This window comes from Leptopilina boulardi, unplaced genomic scaffold (genome assembly GCF_019393585.1).
Source record: "Leptopilina boulardi isolate dan_hultmark-lab unplaced genomic scaffold, ZJU_Lbou_2.1 LbouV2_316, whole genome shotgun sequence".
In the NCBI taxonomy this organism is placed as follows: Eukaryota; Metazoa; Arthropoda; class Insecta; order Hymenoptera; family Figitidae; genus Leptopilina; species Leptopilina boulardi.
This window is the reverse complement of record NW_026137881.1, coordinates 2,029,215-2,050,555: the sequence shown is the minus strand read 5'-3', so window position 1 is coordinate 2,050,555 and position 21,341 is coordinate 2,029,215. Positions and strand designations below refer to the sequence as shown.

General features: G+C 27.7%; 1 protein-coding gene across 12 annotated transcripts in view; it reads right to left on the bottom strand.

The window, feature by feature from the left end:
* The window catches only part of LOC127283950 (RNA binding protein fox-1 homolog 2), a 410,297-nt gene that overhangs the window by 138,557 nt on the left and 250,399 nt on the right, over positions 1 to 21,341 (bottom strand). For all 12 annotated transcript variants that reach the window (XM_051309148.1, XM_051309145.1, XM_051309146.1 and 9 more), the window contains one exon: positions 8,515 to 8,802. In XM_051309148.1, coding sequence (XP_051165105.1) covers positions 8,515 to 8,799 — 285 coding nt within the window. In that variant the 5' untranslated portion in view covers positions 8,800 to 8,802. The remainder of the gene's footprint in view (positions 1 to 8,514; positions 8,803 to 21,341) is intronic.

The following is a 21,341-nucleotide window of genomic DNA, read 5'->3' as shown; positions in this document are numbered from 1 at the left end:
TGTCTCTTTCAAATTAAATAAGTGTAATGAAAGAGACACAATAGGTGAAAAATTTACAAAATAAAAACAATTTTTAGATTATGTTGCCGTCTGATTTTCCAGTTTGTAAATTTACGAAACTTTTTTTCCTAAATTTACTATTTAGGAATAGGCATAATTTTTTTTACGATTACTATTTAAAATAGTAACAATTTTTTTCTCATCATAAAAAATATGTGAAAAAAATGTATTCTAATTTTAGAAGAAATGAATATATACTCGAGACGCATTTTTGAGTGAAAACCAAATAATTGCTGCTGTCTGAAAAGGATGAGGAGGTGGAACTAGTGTGTTTGTCCAGCACTTGTGGAAATTCACCTCTATATGTGTGTGTAGTTTTAGAAGAGATGGAGAATGAATGAATCACCACATTGTCTATATATATATATATATATATATATATATATATATATTATTCTGCAAGAGGTTATATGCGGCAGATTCAGAGCAACACATATCTATAAAAGCAAAACTGCACCTGAGAGTATAAGATTGATGACCACTTGAATAATAAAATTCAAATGGACCATAATTAAACTCAATTCTATCAAGTTTAATGACTCATGTTTGTAATTATTTAATTTATTAACAATTTTGAAAAAATTTATTTTTATAACTTTTTTTTTAAATAATAAATTATTTAAAATGATTATAAACTATTATGAAATGTAAATTTTTTAAAAATAATTTAGTTATTTTGTTATTATCTGTTATTACAAATAGAATGTAGTTTTAATATTCAACCCGTGCAGAAATTTCCCTACTTAGTTCTACTTTAAGTAAGGCTCTCTCATGGCCCTTGCCAGTTTTTCCACAAGTCCGCCATTTCCCAGATTAAATGACAGTTACTTGGTTATGCCATGTTTGCAATATAACCTAGAAAACTACATATCAAGGCAGTGGAAAGGCCCTTGCCAGTTTGTCCACAAGTATGGCATTCCTTAGAGCAACTCGGTCTTGCCATGATTTTATGACATAACCTCCAAATAAAAAGTAATTTTTAACACCAAATAAAACTATAATAAAATTAAATTTTCATGCAAAATATTTTATCAAAGTAATAATAATTATTATTTAATAATAATATTTATGAATTTTTAATTATTTAAATAACAATTAATTAATTTAATTAATTAAGTTAATCAAATCAATTTTGTATTTATTTTCTCACGTTAAGTTGGCGTAATGGTTAGCGTGTTAGATTATGGAGCGTTAGGTTAGGGGGTTCGATCCCAGCGAGCGTTAAATATTTTTCAAAATTTATGTAAGCGATTGCGTTAAATATTAATAGGTAGGGGTAAATATAAGGTCTCCAGTAATAAATAATGTGTTAATTGTATAATTAATTCCATATGTATTTAATTTTTTTGTTTACTGTTGGTGTTACTTTTTAAAATATTTGAAGTTGGGTCGACTTTCTTCTGTTTTTGTTGCTTACTTATTCATTAAAACTGATTATAAGCCTGTAGTACATTTTTCACTGATTGCTTATTTTTGTCACAAAATATATATGGTAATTCCCAGGAAAACTCTCATGGCCCTGACAAGTTCATCCCTAAGTAGGGCAAATACCTTGAAAAGTATATTTCTCAAGTCATTATTTGGACCGAAAAGCTTGGAAAAAAAAAATAATTTCACATGATTCTGTGAAATAAAACAATTTTCGGCGCTGAGCGTCGACGCCAACTTCATGAAGGTCAAAATTAGGTGAAAGATCAGAAAAATACTTTAACAAATCACTTTCATATAAAGTTGGCGCCGACGCTCATCGTCGAAAATTAGTTTTCACGGGACCAAAAATATCAAATCATTTTTAAAAAGGTTTTGGGTTAACATAATATAATACCTTAAAAAGTATTTCTTAATGCATTATTTGGACCGAAAATCTTAAAAAAAAAATAATTTGACATTTTTGGTCTTGTGAAAAACAATTTTCAACTCTGAGTGTCGACGCCAACTTCATGGAAGTAACAAATCAAGTGGACTTTGCGTTTAAAATTAAAATCGGCAAATGTAACCTTAAAATTAGATCATAATTTTTTAGTCAAAAGAGCGAACATAACGCCAAACTACAAAGTCAAGATTTCAAGTTTTTATATCAAAAAATTGAAACATAACCTTAAAAACTTAGGTCAAATTCAGAACTAAAATACGAACATAACCTCAAAAATTCAAAATTTAAGAAGAAAGCAGCCCTCTTAAAATAGAAAATTAAAAATTGTATATACTATCATTTATTAAGAATAAAAATAATCTTACAAAATAGGGCAATTTAAAGGAAAACTTGACAAGGCCCTTATAAGTTTTCCCTATGTAGAGATATTATTATTATTGAATACATTATAGATATGCTCTCTTGTTATCGATGCGGTACCGATATGGCATACAATGTATATAGCTTCTCTGCTTGCAATATCAACAGTAAATGTGCAACGAAGCACGTAAGGTATTAAGTCACTCTAGATGAGTTCAAGTTTCCAAGAGACCCATATAATCCGGTCAGGATACCTTTGGGGTGGGGTGGGGGGGATGAGAGGCGTTAATTAGTAATTTATATCGTGGTGATTAGAGACCACTGATGGAACTTTTCCTCCCTTTACACCATCAGTCGATAATTCGATAATTGCCACTAGATGAAAATTCTCTGTAGCAAAAATGAGGTGTGACAAGCATTTTTTTTTTTTTTTTTTTGTTTTTCAAATATCAGAGAAAAATATTTTTTAATATGTTTTATAATATGCAATTAATGGGGTACTTTTTTTTCCGAATGGAATTTTATTTTATATAGGGGTGCGATTCTACGATAATTAAAGAAATACTACATATATACCTTCTGTGATCGTGTAGTATATATTAAGGAAGATTTGGACAAAGAATCGGTACTAAAGTTAGTCTAACTGTGTATTTTTGTAATTTTAAAGAAAAAAAAAATGATTTAAATTTTAAAAAAGCTTTTATGAAATTTAAATTTTTTAAAATTTAAACAATTTGAAATTGTATTTAAATCAAAAATTAAAAGTTTTTATGCATAGGCAACGATTTAGGTAACATAACCTAAAAACATTACACAACCTAAAACAATTTTAGGTTATGTCACCTTTGAAAAACTAAACTAATATTATTTTTATTAGTTGGGATTTATGAATCATAAATTTTTATTAAAGATCGATACTTCTATTTTATTAGGGGGTTAAAAACATCCAAGGTGCATATATCGTGAAAATGTACAAAATGCCGGAAACATATTTTTAAACTATATTCGTAGAAATGTAATAATGATATACCCTTGAAGAAAAATACAGATTTCCTTGCAATTGAAATATAGAAAACGTAAAATTTGTTTACTTATTGCGTTTTAGAATAAATATTTAGTTATTATTTTTAACCAGAATTTATGATCTTCAAAAAAAAAGAAATCAACGTTATAAGAACATTTATTTCCCGGAAATGAAGACACCCAGAAAAAAATATTAATCCAAGAATTTAAAAAATTATAAATTTTAATTTACAGAAATTGTTCATAGCTTTTATTACACTGAAAAAAAGAATTTATTTTATTCAAATATAATCGATTACTTAACTATTATCAAATAAATATTTACTTGAACCAAATAATTTTTATTTGAATTAAATAAATTGTATTTGAAACAAATACTATTTCATTGACTCAAATAATAATTATTTGATACAAATAAATATTTATTTGATAATAGTCAAGTAACCGATTATTTGAATCAAACAAATTTTTGTTTTTCAGTAGATGATTATGATTATAAAAGAAATGACGAAAAATTAAAAAAAATGAAAAATGTTAAATTATTCAATGCTGCATTATTTTAAAACAAAAATATTAAAATTAGCCTAATATTTAATTTAAATAATAAAAAAACTAAGTTAAATTTTTTTTTTTTAATTCAATTGGATCTACCTTTAAAAAAAATTATTGATATTGTCTTAAATTTTTTTTTTTTAATTTAAACAAAAAAATAAAACATGCTTTATACTAATAACAATAAATACGCATAGTAATAATGTATTATATTTACAATGTAGAGAGACAAAACATTGTTTGTATTGCAAAAAATAAAAATGTATGTTTCTTTATAGAGTATAAATTTTATTAATTTATTCAAACAGATGCTATTCTGTTAAGTATAATATATATGTATGTATATTATAATATTAACGTTTTGTATATAAATCAGTGGATTTGCAAACTGTGTATAAAACATCAAACATTAGAAATTATTGTGTATATTATAAAATTTTGTAAGAAAAAAGAATATTTATAAAAATTATATTCAACATGAATTGCATTAAAATTTTTCTTTTTCTTGAAATTTATTTCTTATACATAATAGTGTCAACTTTTGGAGTACAATATTCTTTAAAACAAGCTAAAGGTAAGAATTTTTAACTTTTTCTAACGTGAAAATGTAAAATTTTTGAGTCAATATCAAAACTACACAAAATTTTTAAAGAAACAAAAAAAAAACAAAAAAAAAAAAAAAATAGATTGAACAAAACAATAATAAATTCTCACATTCAATGATATAATATACACTGAGAAAAATGTTAAGTTAGAGCAACCAAAATTTGGTTGGGCCAACAAAAAAATTTTGTTGATATTTAAGCAACCAAACTATTTGTTTGAGTCAATCAAAAAGTTTGGTTGAGTGTTTTTTGTTGGCATAACAAAAATGTTTGGTTAGCTCAACCAAATTTTTTTTATTAGGTCAACAAAAATATTTGGTTGATCAAACAAACAGTTTTTTTGTAATAAATTAAAAATTTTATTCTACCTTATCTCTTTTCTTTTTATCTTTTCTATTCATTTCATTATTTATTTATTATCAATTTAACATTGAATTTATATTTATATCCAATTGAAATATTTGTGGACTTTAAAAAATCTCATCTCCGCCTGGGATCGAACCTCTGTTTTAAAAATGAAGATCGGGAGCTCTGACCATTGGACTACCCATCCTTGTGAGAGATTTAAACTATAACTGTTCTCTTAAGCTATGAGCTGAGAGCGAATCAAATTATTTGGTTGTCGCAACCAAATTTTCATTAGGACAACAAACGATCATTTGATTTTTTAGACCAAACTATTTTGTTGTGTTAACCAAATTATTTTGTTGTTATAACCGAATATTGGTTGGAATTTAAAAATGTACAAATAATTTTGTTGACCTAACCAAATGTTTGGTTGAGATAACTCTACGACATTGTCTCAGCCAATCAAAATTTGGTTACAAGAACAAAAATTGCCTAATCAAACAATTTTGTTGCAAACTCTAAATTTTTTTGTCTCAGTGTTTGTTTTAAATAAAAATTTTGGACAAAAATAAGTATCATAAAATTTAGTATTAGCCGTAATACTAAAAATATTTATTTATTTGTTTATTTTATAAGTTTTTATGTTAAAAATTTACGGATATTCTTATAATTAGAAAATCACTTTTTCGATAATGATTCTCACAATTAGTCAAAAAATTTTAATTGATATTATAGGGGAGACCGAGGAGGAAAGTAACAAAAATCAGTTTTTTTATGCTAGCATTAAAAATATTTGTCGGATAAATTTGTCCAATATATTAAATGAAAGCTTGGACATTCACCTTTTAAATAAAATTTGAATTAAACATTTATAATAAATTGACAGTTCACAGTATAACTTTTACGCAAGCTCTTCATCTGTTACTTTCCTCCTGACCCCCGAGGAGGAAAGTAACAAGCTCCTAGGAGGAAAGTAACAGTATAAAATTATGTAAAATTCTTTAGACTAATGACTATTATTAATTAGAAATATTTTTATTAGGAACACATAAAAGTTTAAGTACACTTTATACTTATTTGGCACATATTTGGGACATATTTAGCACATATTTCGAACATTTTATGAATTTAGCTCATTTTTTTTCTTAAAGATATTTTATGCTTACCTAGATCACAGGTTTTTCTTAAATAAATCTCTGTTATTCGTAAAATTAAATACGATTTGCTTCAATCATTAGTTAAAACATGGACAATATCGACAACAGGAGAAAAGTAGCGTGTTACTTTCCTCCTCGGTCGCTTTTTTCTTGTATGTCAACAAAAAAGTTAAAACTACACAAATGTTAAATTGTTTGTTTAAGCACAACTTAAAGACAGATAATAAGGCTATAAAATAACGAAAGGTACATTTTGAAAAACAATAAAATTAAAGAAATACGAGACTTTGAAAATTTGAACGAAAACTTACTTTTGACGTTTTTTCTGCACGTCACACCGGAATCAGACCTAACCTTTCCTGTCAGGCTCGGACACACTATGGAGGAGGAAGGGGGAACAGTGCCGACTAAAAATATGTTTGAACCATGTCTATCCGATAATTTGTTTAAAAGTTATAAGCTTTGTTACTTTCCTCCTCTGTTACTTTCCTCCTCGGTCTCCCCTATGTGATTCAATTTTAGAATTTCAATTATATATTTTAATAAATAAATTTTTATTGTAATTTTCAGAATTCTGCCCAAATGGATATCGTACACGAATAGAGCCAGACACTTGTTACACATTAATTTATGACTATGTAAAACCTTATGGCTGTCATTCATATGAGTGTATTTAAATTTTATAATGTTTTTTTTTTTTATAAACTTTATATAAATTTAAAAAAATTTATATTATAAAGTTTAAAAATTTATATCTATAAATTTTTAAAACTTACACAATGAACGGAATTTCTATTTTTTTTTTCTAAAATCAAAAATGTTCAGTTAAAAAATGTTCTATATAAAAATTAAGGATGAAAATTTTATATAATTGTCTCAAACTTAAAAAAAAAGAAAAATTTGTTATTTTCAAAAAATGTATAAATAGAATTCCAGAAATATGTCAGTAACAAGTAGAATTTATATAATTTAAAATGAAGCAAAACATAAAAAGTCTTAGAGGTAAAAATACATATATATATATATATATAAGATTATGAGAAGGAGAGACTTATATAATTTTGCTACGATTTATTTTTAGCTTTAATTAAAAAGTAACTACTTGTTTTCTTAATTAAGAGCTATATTTAATTATTATTAATTCGTTAATTCTAAATTCAGTGGTTGTTTTACTTTTTGATATACGAAAAATGTGTATAATATTTTTGAAAATTTTATTTTAAAATTCATAAAAGTATATTTTTTTTAAACAAAATGTATGTGAATTCAAAATGTACTAAAAACCATAAAAATTAAAAAAAATATAATGTACATTATGTGTATAATATACAAGTAATATATAAAAAAAATAATTGAAAAATTATATATAAAGTGAATTCTATAATTCAATAATTTTAATTTCTTTTTATGATTTTTTTGTAATTTAAACAAGTATGAAATTTATTGATTTTAACTTAAGAGGATTTTTTATTTTTGTTTGAATTTAGGAAATTTGTTTCTTAAAACTCTTCGAGTTCACACCTATTTTTTCAAACATAAACTACACACTGGGTCAATTTGACCCTGTTTACTTTTTGATCGCTTATATCTTTATAAGTATTTTATTTGATTTAAATACTCGATTATTTCCGACTATTATCAAAAAAATGTTTACTCTCTACACACTAAAAAAGAAATCTTGATATCAGCCTATATTTTAAGCTGAATTTTAGGTGTAAACGGAGTCAGGCAAACTAGACAAGGACAGACTTATGCAAAATACATGGGCTTAATTTAATGTGTAAACGGTTTAAGTTTTTGTTTTTACTGTGTAAATCTGAATTAGTAAAAATGTTTACTAATTTGAATTAGTGACTCACTTTTTGCTTCTGAATTAGTAAAATTTTTCGAATTGTTAGTAAAAGTTACTAATACTTAGTACAATTTTACTAATTCTGAAGCAAAAAGTGAGTCACTAATTCAAATTAGTAAACATTTTTACTAATTCAGATTTAGAGAGTACTTGGTATCAAATAATTATTATTTGAGATGGGTATTTGTTTCAAATACAGAAAATATTGGTCCAAATAAAATTTATTTAATTCAAATAAAAATTATTTGATGCAAGTAAATATTTATTTGATAATATAGTCAAGTAATCAATTATTTGAATCAAATACATTTTTTTTCAGTGTAAAAAAATTTGCTAACAAAAGTCTTTTCGAAAATTGACTATTTTTGGAACAAACAAAAATTTATAATTTTCTTAAAGCCTTGATTGAGTTTTGAGTCTTGAACTCAATTTTTGCTTTTGAATTAGTAACTTTTAACTAATTAAAAAGCAAAAAGTCAATCACAAATTCAAATAGTTAAAAAAAATGGAAATTTAGAGAGTAATTAGCAACTTTTCATCAAGGTAAAGCTATCTCTAAACATAACCTAAAATTTCTTTACCATAAGGTCCCTTTTCTCGTGGAGTGTCACATATAATTATTAAATACAAACAAAAATTAGATATAAAAAAAAAATAGTAAAATAAATAATGAGAAAAACTTACAATTGCTTGTTGGTCAACACCATTGGTTGGTGGTGGTGGACTGAAACTGGTTGCAGTTGGTTGACCAGGTGTGGCTGTATGTGGTGCTCCAGTTGGAGGTGGTACTTGTGGTCCTCCAGGTGTTGGTTGTTGTGGTGCTCCACTCGGTTCTTCTTTAACAGGAACTGGGGGTGGTGGTTTTACATCTCCAGCAGCACCTGCTGAACCCACAACCCCTGCGACCCCATTCACCGGAGGAGGAAAGACTCCCCCACCGTAGGGCGCAGCCATCCCTGTCTGCACCATGTGCTGTAAACAAAAAAGAGAAAAAATCTTCTTTAGCAAAAAAAAAATAATAATTCAAAATTCCTAAAGTATCCTAAAGTAATTTCCAAAAAAAAAAAAAAAAAAAAAAAAAAAAAAAAACTAATAGCCCCAAATTTCTCAAAATCGAGGTGTTTTATAATATTTAGATGATGAAAATGAAATATTTGTATATAGAGAATAAAACTGTTGGAAAAGATTTCTATGCAAGTTCTTATATATGCAAGAGAGGAGGCGAAGTTTGCATATTTGTCGAATTCTAAAATACCAAAAAGTCACGTTCGATCTCTTGAATGTGAAATTGGATGATATAGCTGAGTATATACGTAACTTTGGAATATAAAATAGTAAGTCCTTAAGGGTTGGCAATGCTTCCGGAAACTGACTCATTCACCTGGGTATGGACCCTCTCTCTCTCTCTCTCTTTTGGTACGCTTGGGGCAATTTGGCAAGTTTCCATTAGTTGGACGCTGCGATGGGTTCCCAAAACGAGGAGGGCTAATTTCTTCCATCTCTGACGTGCTTTCATGCAGTACGCTAATTTCAGAATCAATTTCGAAACTTCGCCCACTTCCCTCTCACTTAGAGGAATCGTTCTTGAAAATTCTCATCTCTATTTACATTCATAAATTGTGTGAGTCATTTTTAACATACTCACACAATTTTACAACTATTTTTATAAAATTTACCTAATTAAAAAACTAAACAAGTTATATTTTAGTTTTTCATTCTGCAATATTTAAAACATTGTTCTGTTTCTGGAAGTTACCAAAGTTGATTTCGTGTTTAAATGCGAAATTTAGTTTGATAAATACTTTAGCTTTGAAATATATATGACACTTTAAACTCTTTTTAGTTTAAATGTTAAATGTTCTCTATTTGAAAATGACGACGACGACGACGACGACAAGTAATATTTCATTCTTCACTGTACTGCGGTTTTAAGAATCCGAGTGCGACGATTAGTGACATGCTAAATTTCACTTAAAACTACCACACTGAAATTTAATTTCTTGTCGTGCAGTCTTGTATATTATAAACGAGAGAAAAGAAGAAAGCAGGAAATTTTGCAGAACGAGTTCACCAACTCAAGAGAGGAGAAATAGTGAAGAAACTTCTTAATTACATCGAAACTTGACAAGCAACCTTTGTGCGATGCAAACTCGAACTTTATATATATATATACAAGAATTTCCTGCTTCATTATATAGTTTTCCCATTTATAAATCGAATAAAGAATTTCAATTTTTCATTAGTTATTCTTTAAATTAAAGAAGGGACCTCAAAAATTTTAGGTTATGTTTAGTGATACTTAAACAGTTTCTAATAGTTTTTATTGAATTCACAAACATAACCTAAATTTTTCTTTTAACCTAACCTTTTTTTCTCTCGTAGAGAGTCACAAATAATCTGAAGATGGATTTTGTTTATTGAACACATCATAAACATTACGTTATATGGATGAACGTGATGGAAGAGTTGAAATGCGATTGGCCAATGAGAGGCAAGATATGGAAATCTCCTGAGAATAGAAGTGGCCAATAAAGTGTAAGATTTTCCCCCAACCAAAGAAGCGGATCGAACCTTCTTCATCTCCATTGGGGGTTTTCTAAGTGGATATTTTATATATATATATAGCTATCATGGTATAGAAGGCACGTATAATTTATAGTTCGCCTCCTAAAACAAACTATCCATAACAGGGTTGCGACGGGTTACAGATGGTTTGTCCACACCAACAAACACACACACACACACAAATATTCCGTCGGAAAGGGTCTGCCTTCAACGTGAACGTGTCCTTGCAGAAAACCACAAATAATCAAAATGTCCAGTTTTGAGAGATTTATTAGAATAATCCCCTACACGGTTATATATGACCTATAAATATAGGCAAAATACTAAAGTCGCTTATTGATTTTGAATAGCGCATTCTTTACACTGTTAGAAATCGGACTCGAATTTTTACAAAAAAAAAAAAAAATAGTTTCAATCTCGAAAAGTGTTAATAACATTTCATTGGATGGACAAAAAAATTTAAGCCAATGAAATTGAAACATTTGCAATTTTTGAGATTGGAACTAAATTTCAATTTTTCTAAATTTAATAACTATTTTAAAATATTTTATATACTTAAATTCAGTCTGTAATATTCTTAAAATTAGAATAATACATAGTATAAAAAACATTCTAAAATAGGTCTTAAGTATATATTCTAAACTTCAGAATTTTTTTTCGGTGTACTTCTAATAAAAAAAAAAAAATGCGAAAAAACTTTACTTTTCTTTTTCTTCTGCGGTAGTGAATTTGCAATTCTTTCGCGGGTGACTGGCAATCAATGGTAAAAATCGAATATTGTATATATATATATATATATATATATAAGAAAAAGGGCGGAGGAAAAAGAAAAATGTTGGAATACATGTTTACAAACGTGTGTGACTTTTATTGACGTGCCAGGAATACCAATCGTTGAATTTATCTTCAAAGAAAAGGTCTACAAAGTGACATATATGTATATATGGTTTTTTTTACCCTGCTGAAACCGTGACTCAAGGCTGTTCCCAAGGAAATTATTTTGCATTGTAAATTTACAAGTTATTTGTCTATTTAGAAAATAAAATAGAGGGCCACTTCAAGACAATATCTAACTTTACTGACATGCTTCTTAAGAACCGCAAATTATTATTATTATCCAAGTAATTTTAACGAAATTAATATTTTTCAAAAATTATTTTCTTGTCCTTGTTAAGAAACTAGAATTTAAAATACAAGAAATTAACGTGGAATAAAAGTTAAGCTATAATAACACAACGAATTAAAAATATTCTGAAATTTAGAATATGCACAAGGAGAGAAGCAGTGTTGTTGTGTTAACAATTTTTAATTCCATTAAGTTAGCGTCGAAAATTATTTTTCATTAGACCAAAAATGTCAAATTCTTTTCTTTTAAGATTTTCGGTCCAAACAAATGACTTAAGAAATACTTTTCAAGGTATTATGTGGACCCAAAAACCTTTTTAAAACCAAATTGATATTTTCTGTCCCGTGAAAAATAGTTTTCGACGCTGGACGTCGACGTCAACTTCATGGAGGTATTTTTGATTTCGACGAAGTTGGCGTCGACGCTCAGTGTTAAAAATTATTTTTCACGGGACAGAAAATATCAATTTGGTTTTAAAAAGGTTTTTGGATCCACATAATACCTTGAAAAGTATTTCTTAAGGCATTTGTTTGGACCGAAAATCTTAAAAGAAAAGAATTTGACATTTTTGGTCGCCTATGAAAAACCATTTTTAGCGCTGAACAGCAAGAGGCAATTTTTGGATGACAAATTTGTTAGTAATTCAATTCTGATTGTTGGTATTACAAATGTGATTGTTATATAGGAAAAACACATTATTATAAAACTTTAATACGCGTAACGCCAGTATGGACCAATTTAAATAATCGTCTTTTTTGAGTGTCGATTAAATAAAATGTTGACCATTTGGAGTTTTCACCTGTAAAATAAATAGTAAATTAAGTAATACGTAACTAATGAAAGTAATCTTTCCAAAAAAAAAAGTTAAATAAAAATGGGTCATGCGATTCAAAAGCTAATTTCAATTGCATAAGGTCTGCTTTTAATCTAGTAAAATTTTGTCAATCAACGAGAGTTTGAGAACGTGGAAGTTTAAAAAAAGCAAAAAAAAAAAAAAAAAAAAAAAAAGAGAGAGAGAACGTGAAAAACGAGGGACGTTGATCGAATTGGTGATAGCAGGGCGTACCCTCAATTTAGCATTGTCGTAAAAGAGCGAACGTAGAGTGAATTTCGCTAAACAGTGAATAAGCTCGTCGGCCATTGTAAGAGAATAATGAATACTCAGTTCTCTCTAATCTACAGACGAAACCCTGTTTCCATATATGAGTCTCTAAATCTGAGCCAACGATAAGCAGTTACACGCGCGCACCCTGCTACGCTATATAACAAAGATATACATTGCATATATATTACTGCTATCATCCATTTCAAGCTGATTCGATCCCCAGAGAGAGAGAGAGACTGACTGCCAATGACGGTGTACTTTCAATCATTAACCGCCTCAGAGAGATTGTATATGCCATGAGCAATATAACCCCAATAGTGTTCCCTCAAATCCCGGAACCGATAAAGCTAATTTAAGCTTCAGTTAGTTTAGTTCAAAGGAATTTACTCAAAACAAAAAAAAAAGCCCAAAAGGTGATGAAAATTCACAAATTTATTCTTTAGTTGTTTTGTTTTTTTATTTTTTAAAGCCTGATTCAAGGTCACTGAAAAAAACTCTATTAGAAATTGAATACTGGCGCAGTACTATGGTACCAATACCGAGCCAGTAGTGAACTCTGTCAATTTTTGGTAGGGAACGTGCAATAAGTTAAAAATGCAATTTGGTTTTTCAAAAACATAATTTTTTTGTCAATTTGCGATAAAAAATTTGTTTGAAAAAATAATAATTAGAACTGAAAGGAGGAGGGTCGATAAAAGCCTGTTTTTCCGCCCCCTTGAAATTTTTGACTAAATTATTGAAATTTATTTTCCATCAAAGAAAAATTATATTTCTGATTACAGGTGAAATGAGGATGTTTTAAGTATATTAATCCCTTAATACCAAGGGTATTTTTTTTTTCAAAAAACGGACAAATTTTAAAATTATCTGTTTCTTATTTTTTTTTCATATTTTGAAAAAAATCCCTTAGTATTCAGGGGTTAATATACTCAAATCATCCTTATTTCACCTGCAAGGAGAAAAATAGAAAAACGAATAAAGTAACTTTTATTATAATTTAAAAGTAAAACAAGAACTGTCCGCAGTTTCTGCGCATTTCTGTCAATTTTTTACTCTAGAAGGAGTAAAATTTACATCGAAAATAGCACAATTTACTGCTGAAATAGTAAAAATTATTTCAGAACTATAGTAAATTTTACTATTTTCGTAGTAAAAATTGACAGAAATTGCGTATATTTCCGGTTTTACTCTTAAAGTAGTAAAATTTACTTTATTTGTTTTTTCATTTTTTTCCCTTGTGTAATTTTAGAAAATATCGTTTTTGTTTTTTTTTAGGGAAAATAAATTTCAATCATTTGCTTAAAATTTTCAAAGGGGCAGAAAACACGCCCTATCGACTCAATTTTAATGAAATTTTACAGTTGCTGCTAAATTCTAGAAATTTCAGTAGTGAAATTTGACTATGATTCAAATTTGTAATGTAAAATCTATTTATATTTATATTTTTTTTTATTTACACGGAGAAAAATTGTAAAACGAAGAAAGTAACTTTTACTACTTTAAAAGTAAAACCAAAAGTGTCCGCAATTTCTGCGCATATCTGTCAATTTTTACTCCGAAAATATAGTAAAATTTACTGCTTCTGGAATAATTATTACTATTTCAGGAGTAAATTTTACTATTTCTGGTGTAAAAATTGACAGAAATTCGCAGAAACATGAGGACATTTCCGGTTTTACATTTAAAGTATAATAAAAGTTACTTTATTCGTTTTTCTATTTTTCTCCGTGTATCTAAACTGTATAAATAAAAAATTTAGAAATGTAATCGACAAATTTGTGAATATGTATATATATATACGAAAAGGAAAAAAAGAATAATTTACATTTGATACACACACTCACACACAGAGAAAATGGATGTAAATTTCTTGAAAATAAATATGTAAATAGGTATACGTTATAGATATAATTCATTTTGGCGCAATGAAAAGCACACGACTTTTATAAAGATAAGAATTGAGACTTCAAATTCACTGATCGTATTTTAATGATAATTTATGCAGATGCTTGTGAACTCACTTTCGTGAAACTTTTGGGAAAAAAAAGAATGTCAAGAAGAGGAAAAGGTAAAACGTGTGACATTTTTTTTAAATGAAGTATTCAATATCCAGATAAGAAAATACGTGAAAACTATGAATATTCAAATTAAAATTCCATTATTACTTTATTCGCAACTAAATCAATTGAAAATTAATTTTGTACACGAAAAAAAAATTTATCTCGAACAGCGAAAGGTTTCACTATAGTAGCAAAAGTTATAGGTTCTAGTGAAACCTTTCGCTGTTTCAGGTAAATATTTTTTTTCGTGCATATTTTTTTGAAATAGAAAAATTTGTATATTAAAAAAATTATTATTTAAAATAAAAAAATTAAAATTTTTCTTTTTTAAAATTATTAACTTGAACTAATTTAATTGTAAATTGAGAGAAAAAAGGGACAGAGAAAGAAGAAATTAGCTTATAAGTTCGAATAAAGACATAATATTCATTTTGTAAACAAAAGCAAGAGGCGCTATTTACAAATACCACAACACACGTGTATTTCTACACTCTGCATTATCGGCTGCTTTTCTTCTCGCTAAAGATTTTAAATCATCATCAAATAAATAAAGTAGCAAGTTAATTTATCGACAAAGAGAAAACTACATTACCACGTGAGATAACAAAAGTATGAAAGACTCTGCATCTAATATGAAGAATATATATCTGTGTGTGTGTGTATGTATAATAAATATATGCTAAGAGAAGAGTGAGAGAGAATGTTTATGTTTCTCTACGCTGTCTACGACTACACACAAGTTATATATATAATATAAATCGCGTGGGGTGCGAGACTTGTGTGATATGAATAAACGAGACAACACTATAATGTCACAATCACAGGTGATAATAAGCATAAGATACAACAACAGTTTTGCATTTTCTAAAACATCACACACGTGCGCGTCTTGTATTTCGTCTTCATTAAAGAAAAAAAGAAACTAAATTAATCAAGAGAAAAATATTCTTTCCTTTAGACAAACAATGACATATTAAAAAAATATAATTTCTTATATTTAGACACACAAAATTCAATGTCAGAAATATTTATTTCTTCAATTACCCCAAATTCTATTTGTCCAAATTTTAATGTGTTCGAAATTCTATTTATCCGAATATTTATGTGTTCGAAATTCTATTTGTCCTAATTTTTATGTGTTCAAAATTCTATTTTTTCGAAATTCTTTTTGTTCGAATTTGTATGTGTCCGAAATTTTATTTATCCAAATTTTTGATGTGTTCAGAATTTTATTTGTCCGAATTTTGATGTGTTAAAAATTGTATATATTCTAATTTTTATATGTCCAAAATTCTATTTATCCGAAATTTTATGTGTGTCCGAAATTCTGTTTGTCCGAATTTTGAAAAAAGAAGATTTGGACAATTGGAATTTTGGACACATAAAAATTCGAATAAATAGATGTTCAGACAAATAGAATTTTGAACACATAAAAATTTGGACAAATAGAATTTCGAACACATAAATGTTCGGATAAATAGAATTTTGGACAATATAAAAATTCGGAAAAATAAAATTTTGAACACATGAAAATTTTGGACAAATAGAATTTGGGGGTAATTAAAGAAATAAATATTTCTGACATTGAATTTTTTGTATATATATTATCCAAAAAAAATTTCTAAATATAAATTAACAAATTAAAGGAAATATTTTTATAAAAAAATTATTTCTATTAATTTAATAGAACGTAAATTAAAGAAAAACGATTATTATACAAGAAATTGTTATTTTTATACCATATAAAATATGGAAGAGAAATAATTTTTCAAATATAAAAGAATTATTATAAAGTTTTAGCGTGTGCGTATATTGCGTAAATCGAATAAAAACAACTTAAGTGTTATTAATCGTGTGACGTCAACGTGTCATGTCTTTTACGATAGAATTGGGAATATGTCATTGTCAAAGTGTGTGATTTTATCAAAACACATCTTTCTGTATACCATTGTCCAATATCTATAAAGTTTTCTCTTCAATATTATATATATATATATATATATATATATATATATATATATATATACACTTGGTATACAACGATAAGCGAGTATAGTCGTATTTACGTGTGTGAAATTCGTGAAATTTCAAATAATCTAAGCTGATGCGAGCTTTTGGTCTTGTCGCACTTTCATACATGGAAACGAGGACAGGATCGTAAAAGGGCGATATACTACCTTTTATACGAGCGTTACAACAATATATCCATCGTTACTCATGTAAATCCTGTTTACTTTGATGTCCGTTGAGATCGACTATTGGCGTCGTCGTCCTTTTAAAAAATTTCCCCTACTCTCTTATATTATAGTTTTATGAAAATACAGAATGTTTGTTTTTAAATCAAATTTTACGCTGCAGAAGAAAAGAAAAGAGTTGACTATAAAAAAAGGAGAAAATTTGTTTTGCTTCTCTACTTATAATATGTAAAAATAGAAATATTATTTTTCACCTTTTTGATATTTTAAATTGTTTTCTAAATAAAATTGGATATCTATTGTTGTTAAACTGTTTTACTGTAAATATTTTATACTGCAAAAATTGTTATCGTGTTAAATTTAAAATTAAAATATATCTGTTATAAAAGTTATAGAATTTCCCTCAATTTATATATATATATATATATATATATATATATATTTTGTGAGAGATACATTTTACGCTTTTAAACCTAAGAATGCAAGCGTTTATGACACTCAAGTCGTTTTCCTGAAAATTACATTTATCCTCTTTTAAAACTTATATATCTCATCAAATTTTGCGCACGCGAGTGAAAACACACAAAAACCTTATAAGCTTTCAGGAAAACTCGTAAAAATGCTCTAAAATTTATTATATTCTCGAGGACTTCAATATTTTATAATTTCACATAGGCATTCTTCCCTATAAATATAAAAATCGTATTTTTATATAATAGTTTAAAAAAAAAAAAAGTTTTATATATTAAGAAACGGAATGTAAATAAAGATTTTTCCAAATTTAAATCTAATTTATTCTTGTAAAAAGAATGATAAAATCACGTTTTCTTAATAAATCTTTCAATAAAAAAATTTAATCTCGAGAATTAGAAAATTTTAAAACAAAATCACAAAATTTTGCGTTTAGCCGAAAGAGTCGATTGCAGAAGCCGACAAAATTTTTGCCTTCTTCAGAATCAAGAAGCGCAGGCTATAATTTTCCAAAGTATTTTGAAACCGAATCTAACCTCAGAATTAACCTAGCACGTCAGCATTTCGAAATATTCTAACCTAAAAGTGCAAAAAGACGTTTTTTTTGACCATATTTGAGGTTATGTAACATCGAGATAAAATTTTTTTTCAAAAAGGTTGTTGCAGCATCTGAAAGTACTATTCTTACCCTTTAAAATGCATTCTGAAATTTTAAAAAATCTTTATTTGGCTCTAAGTTGTCGTTATTTGAATTTTTGAAGCATTATCTTACACTATATAGTCGCAGTTTAGTAATATAGAGAAATATTTATCAAACTCAAAAAATTGAAATAACGATAACTCAGAGCCAAATAAATTTTTTTTAAAGTTTCAAAATACACTCTCTAAATCTGAATCAGTCATATTTTACTGATTAGCAGTAGAAATCTACCAATTTGCCATAGCGAGAATTGAGCAACTCACAATTAGTAGAAATTTACTAATTCAATTAGTAAAATATCAATTACTGATTGAATCAGTAATATAAATATATGGCGGCGGCCACAAAATCTACTGATTTAATAGTTAATTTTAAAGGTTATGTTACTGATTTACATAAGTTATTTTCTATTGCTTGCATATTCACTAATTATATTAGTAAATTTCATAAAATAACTGAAACTTCAGTTAAAATGAAAAGTACTGATTGAATTTGTAAAATTTCTACTGATTCAAATTTAGAGAGCATTTTAGAGGGTATGAATACAAATTTCAGATGCTGTAACAACATTTTTGAAAAAAAAAATTATTTCTTGATTTCACATGCCCTTAAATATATGGTCAAAAAAAAAAATGTCTTTTTGCATTTTTAGGTTAGAATATCTTAAAACCTGACGTGCTGGATCAATTCTAAGGTCAGATTCGAATTCAGTATAAAAATTAAATTATATAATAGTACCGAAGCTTTTTTAAAATTTAAATCATCATCATTTAAAAATTCTAGGTAATGAAATTCTGTCAAATGAAAATTCTAACAAATCAATTTTAAAAATTATTATTTATCCTCAGCTCTTTTTTTCTCCATAGTGTATATGGTATGTTCAGGTTTATGATAGTAAAACTGTCGTTTTTGCGGTAAATTTGTCGCAGGCCCTTTAACAGTCATCGTTTATGCTAACAAGTTTTTAACCTTGCGCTCACACGAAGGCTAACCTTTACGACAGTAATAATTCATTTAGAAAAGAAAGATATAAGGCATTACTGTCAGAGTTCAAAGAGTACACCGAACAGGTGTGAGAGAGCCAGACACCACGTAACCAGAAAGCATTCATTCTTAAATTCGCGAACTATATATATATACAACTTCCGGTGGCGCAATCAAAAAAAAAAAAAAAAAAAAAAATTATGTAATAAAACCTTGGTGCAGCAAAATTTTCCTACAAGAGAACAACCTCTAATTATTGCGCAGTTATTATACAGTTAACCTGTATTTATTCAATTTGAGAATAATTAACAACCAAGGTGAAGAAAAGTGGTATTGACCAGTCAAACACAAAAAAGTTATTCTTCTCAAGTCAAAAATGAAAAATTATTGTCTTTTGAATTAATGATTTTAGACTTGGTTGAAATTTACTATATACTTTAAAAGTAAAACCGAAACTGTCCGCAGTTTCTGCACATTTCTGGCAATTTTTACACTTCAGAAATAGTAAAATTTAATATTTCCGGAATAATTTTGACTATTTTCAGAGTAAATTTTACTATATCTGGAGTGTAAAAATTTCCAAAAATGCGCAGAAACTGCGGACAGTTCAGGTTTTACTTTTAAAGTATAGTGTAAAAGTTACTTTAATCGATTTTCCATTTGTTTCTCCGTGAATATAAGGATTATATTCGCATTTAAAGTTCACCCAAAAATAGTCCTCATTGTAATGGTCAAACTGGAACTTTTTCATGTAGACGTACACATATATTTTATAAATTGCATATATAATTTTTGAATCAATAAATTTTTTATACCTTTGCTGCCGAAAAATGCTGTTGATTCAATAGCATATATATATACTTTTCTCAGTGTACTTGAGATAAATTTTTGTTGAAAAATTTTAGTCAACACTTGAGATAATGATGAGTATATTATGAACAAACAGAATTCTTCTTTCTTATTAGTAAGAGAAGTAAAACTACTTTGGGATTAACATCTTCAATGAGTTTTTTTCTGATAAGCTTTTTTTTATATATATATTTGATGTGTTCCAACTTCTCTCTCACATGTATACATATAAACGTGTTTTGACAAGCTTCAAGCATATGGGGTGCTAAGAATAAACCTCGAATCAATAACAGACCACTGCCTAGACTGTTAATAGAAGATACCTTGCAAACTTTCTACTAATAACTGTATATATATATATATATATATATATATAGCAATTACATAAAAATTTTACAATTTGAAAAAATAAAATTTTTGAATTTTAAATAAATAATGAGTAATAATTCTCTTAAGTAGAGAGAAAAATCTAACAATAAGAATACAAAGACGCCAATTAGAGAGGTTCACTAACTTGAAACCCTAATTGTAAAATGTTTTGCAAGTCCAGTCACGAATTGCGGAAGCATACGGGATTTGTTTAAATAAACTCTAGTTCTCCCTCCCCTCACGTGGTGAGACAAACGTCTTCAGATGAATGCGGAGAAGGTATACGTGCGGTTTGTTCGAAATTAGGAAAATTTCGCCTAGAGTAGAGGTAAATTAAATTAACGACTACTCCTCCTCTTCCTCCTTATCCTTTTCGCTAAATGTAGAATTTTGGTCCAAACTGTTGTTTAGGTGAATACAGCTCGTGAAAATTATTCTCCTTTTTATGTTTCTTTCTTTTATAAACGTTAACCGTGCATCAGGGGAAAGATTCTGTTTCTTTAGCACACTCTCAAGATTTTACTGCCTGTAAGCTAACAACCCTAATTTGTATTAATAGGTGGCCCGACGCCAAGCGAGTGCGCTTCTCAAGAAAAAAAAAAAGAAGAGAGAAATATCTTATCTTAAGTTCTATATAGGAGTTGAGAAATTCTGCCAATTCTTGTTATATGTTGGCATAATTAGAAAATAAAGCTGGTACAATCACGTGGGGAGAAATATTGAGAGCATCATCGAGCAATTACTAAATTAGAGAGAGGGAGAGAGAGGTAGAGGATGACGAGACAACGTAAAGGAAGTTGTCCATTAATGTTACGCTGAGTTTGTCTCGTGACAAATTTACACTGATGCTGCGTGTATACGCATTAAAGGGGTCCAAAGCAAACGCCAAAATGCATTCATTCAATTGCCAACTATTTACTATCAATCTAACCAACCTTCAGATAGATGAATATTTTTAAATCAAATTCACCTTCCATTGAATTTCTATACGATGTCGCAAAAATTAACATTGAGAAAAATATGCCATATTGAATCAATATAGCATTTCTGCTAAAGGCATAAAAATGATTAATTCTGAATCATATGT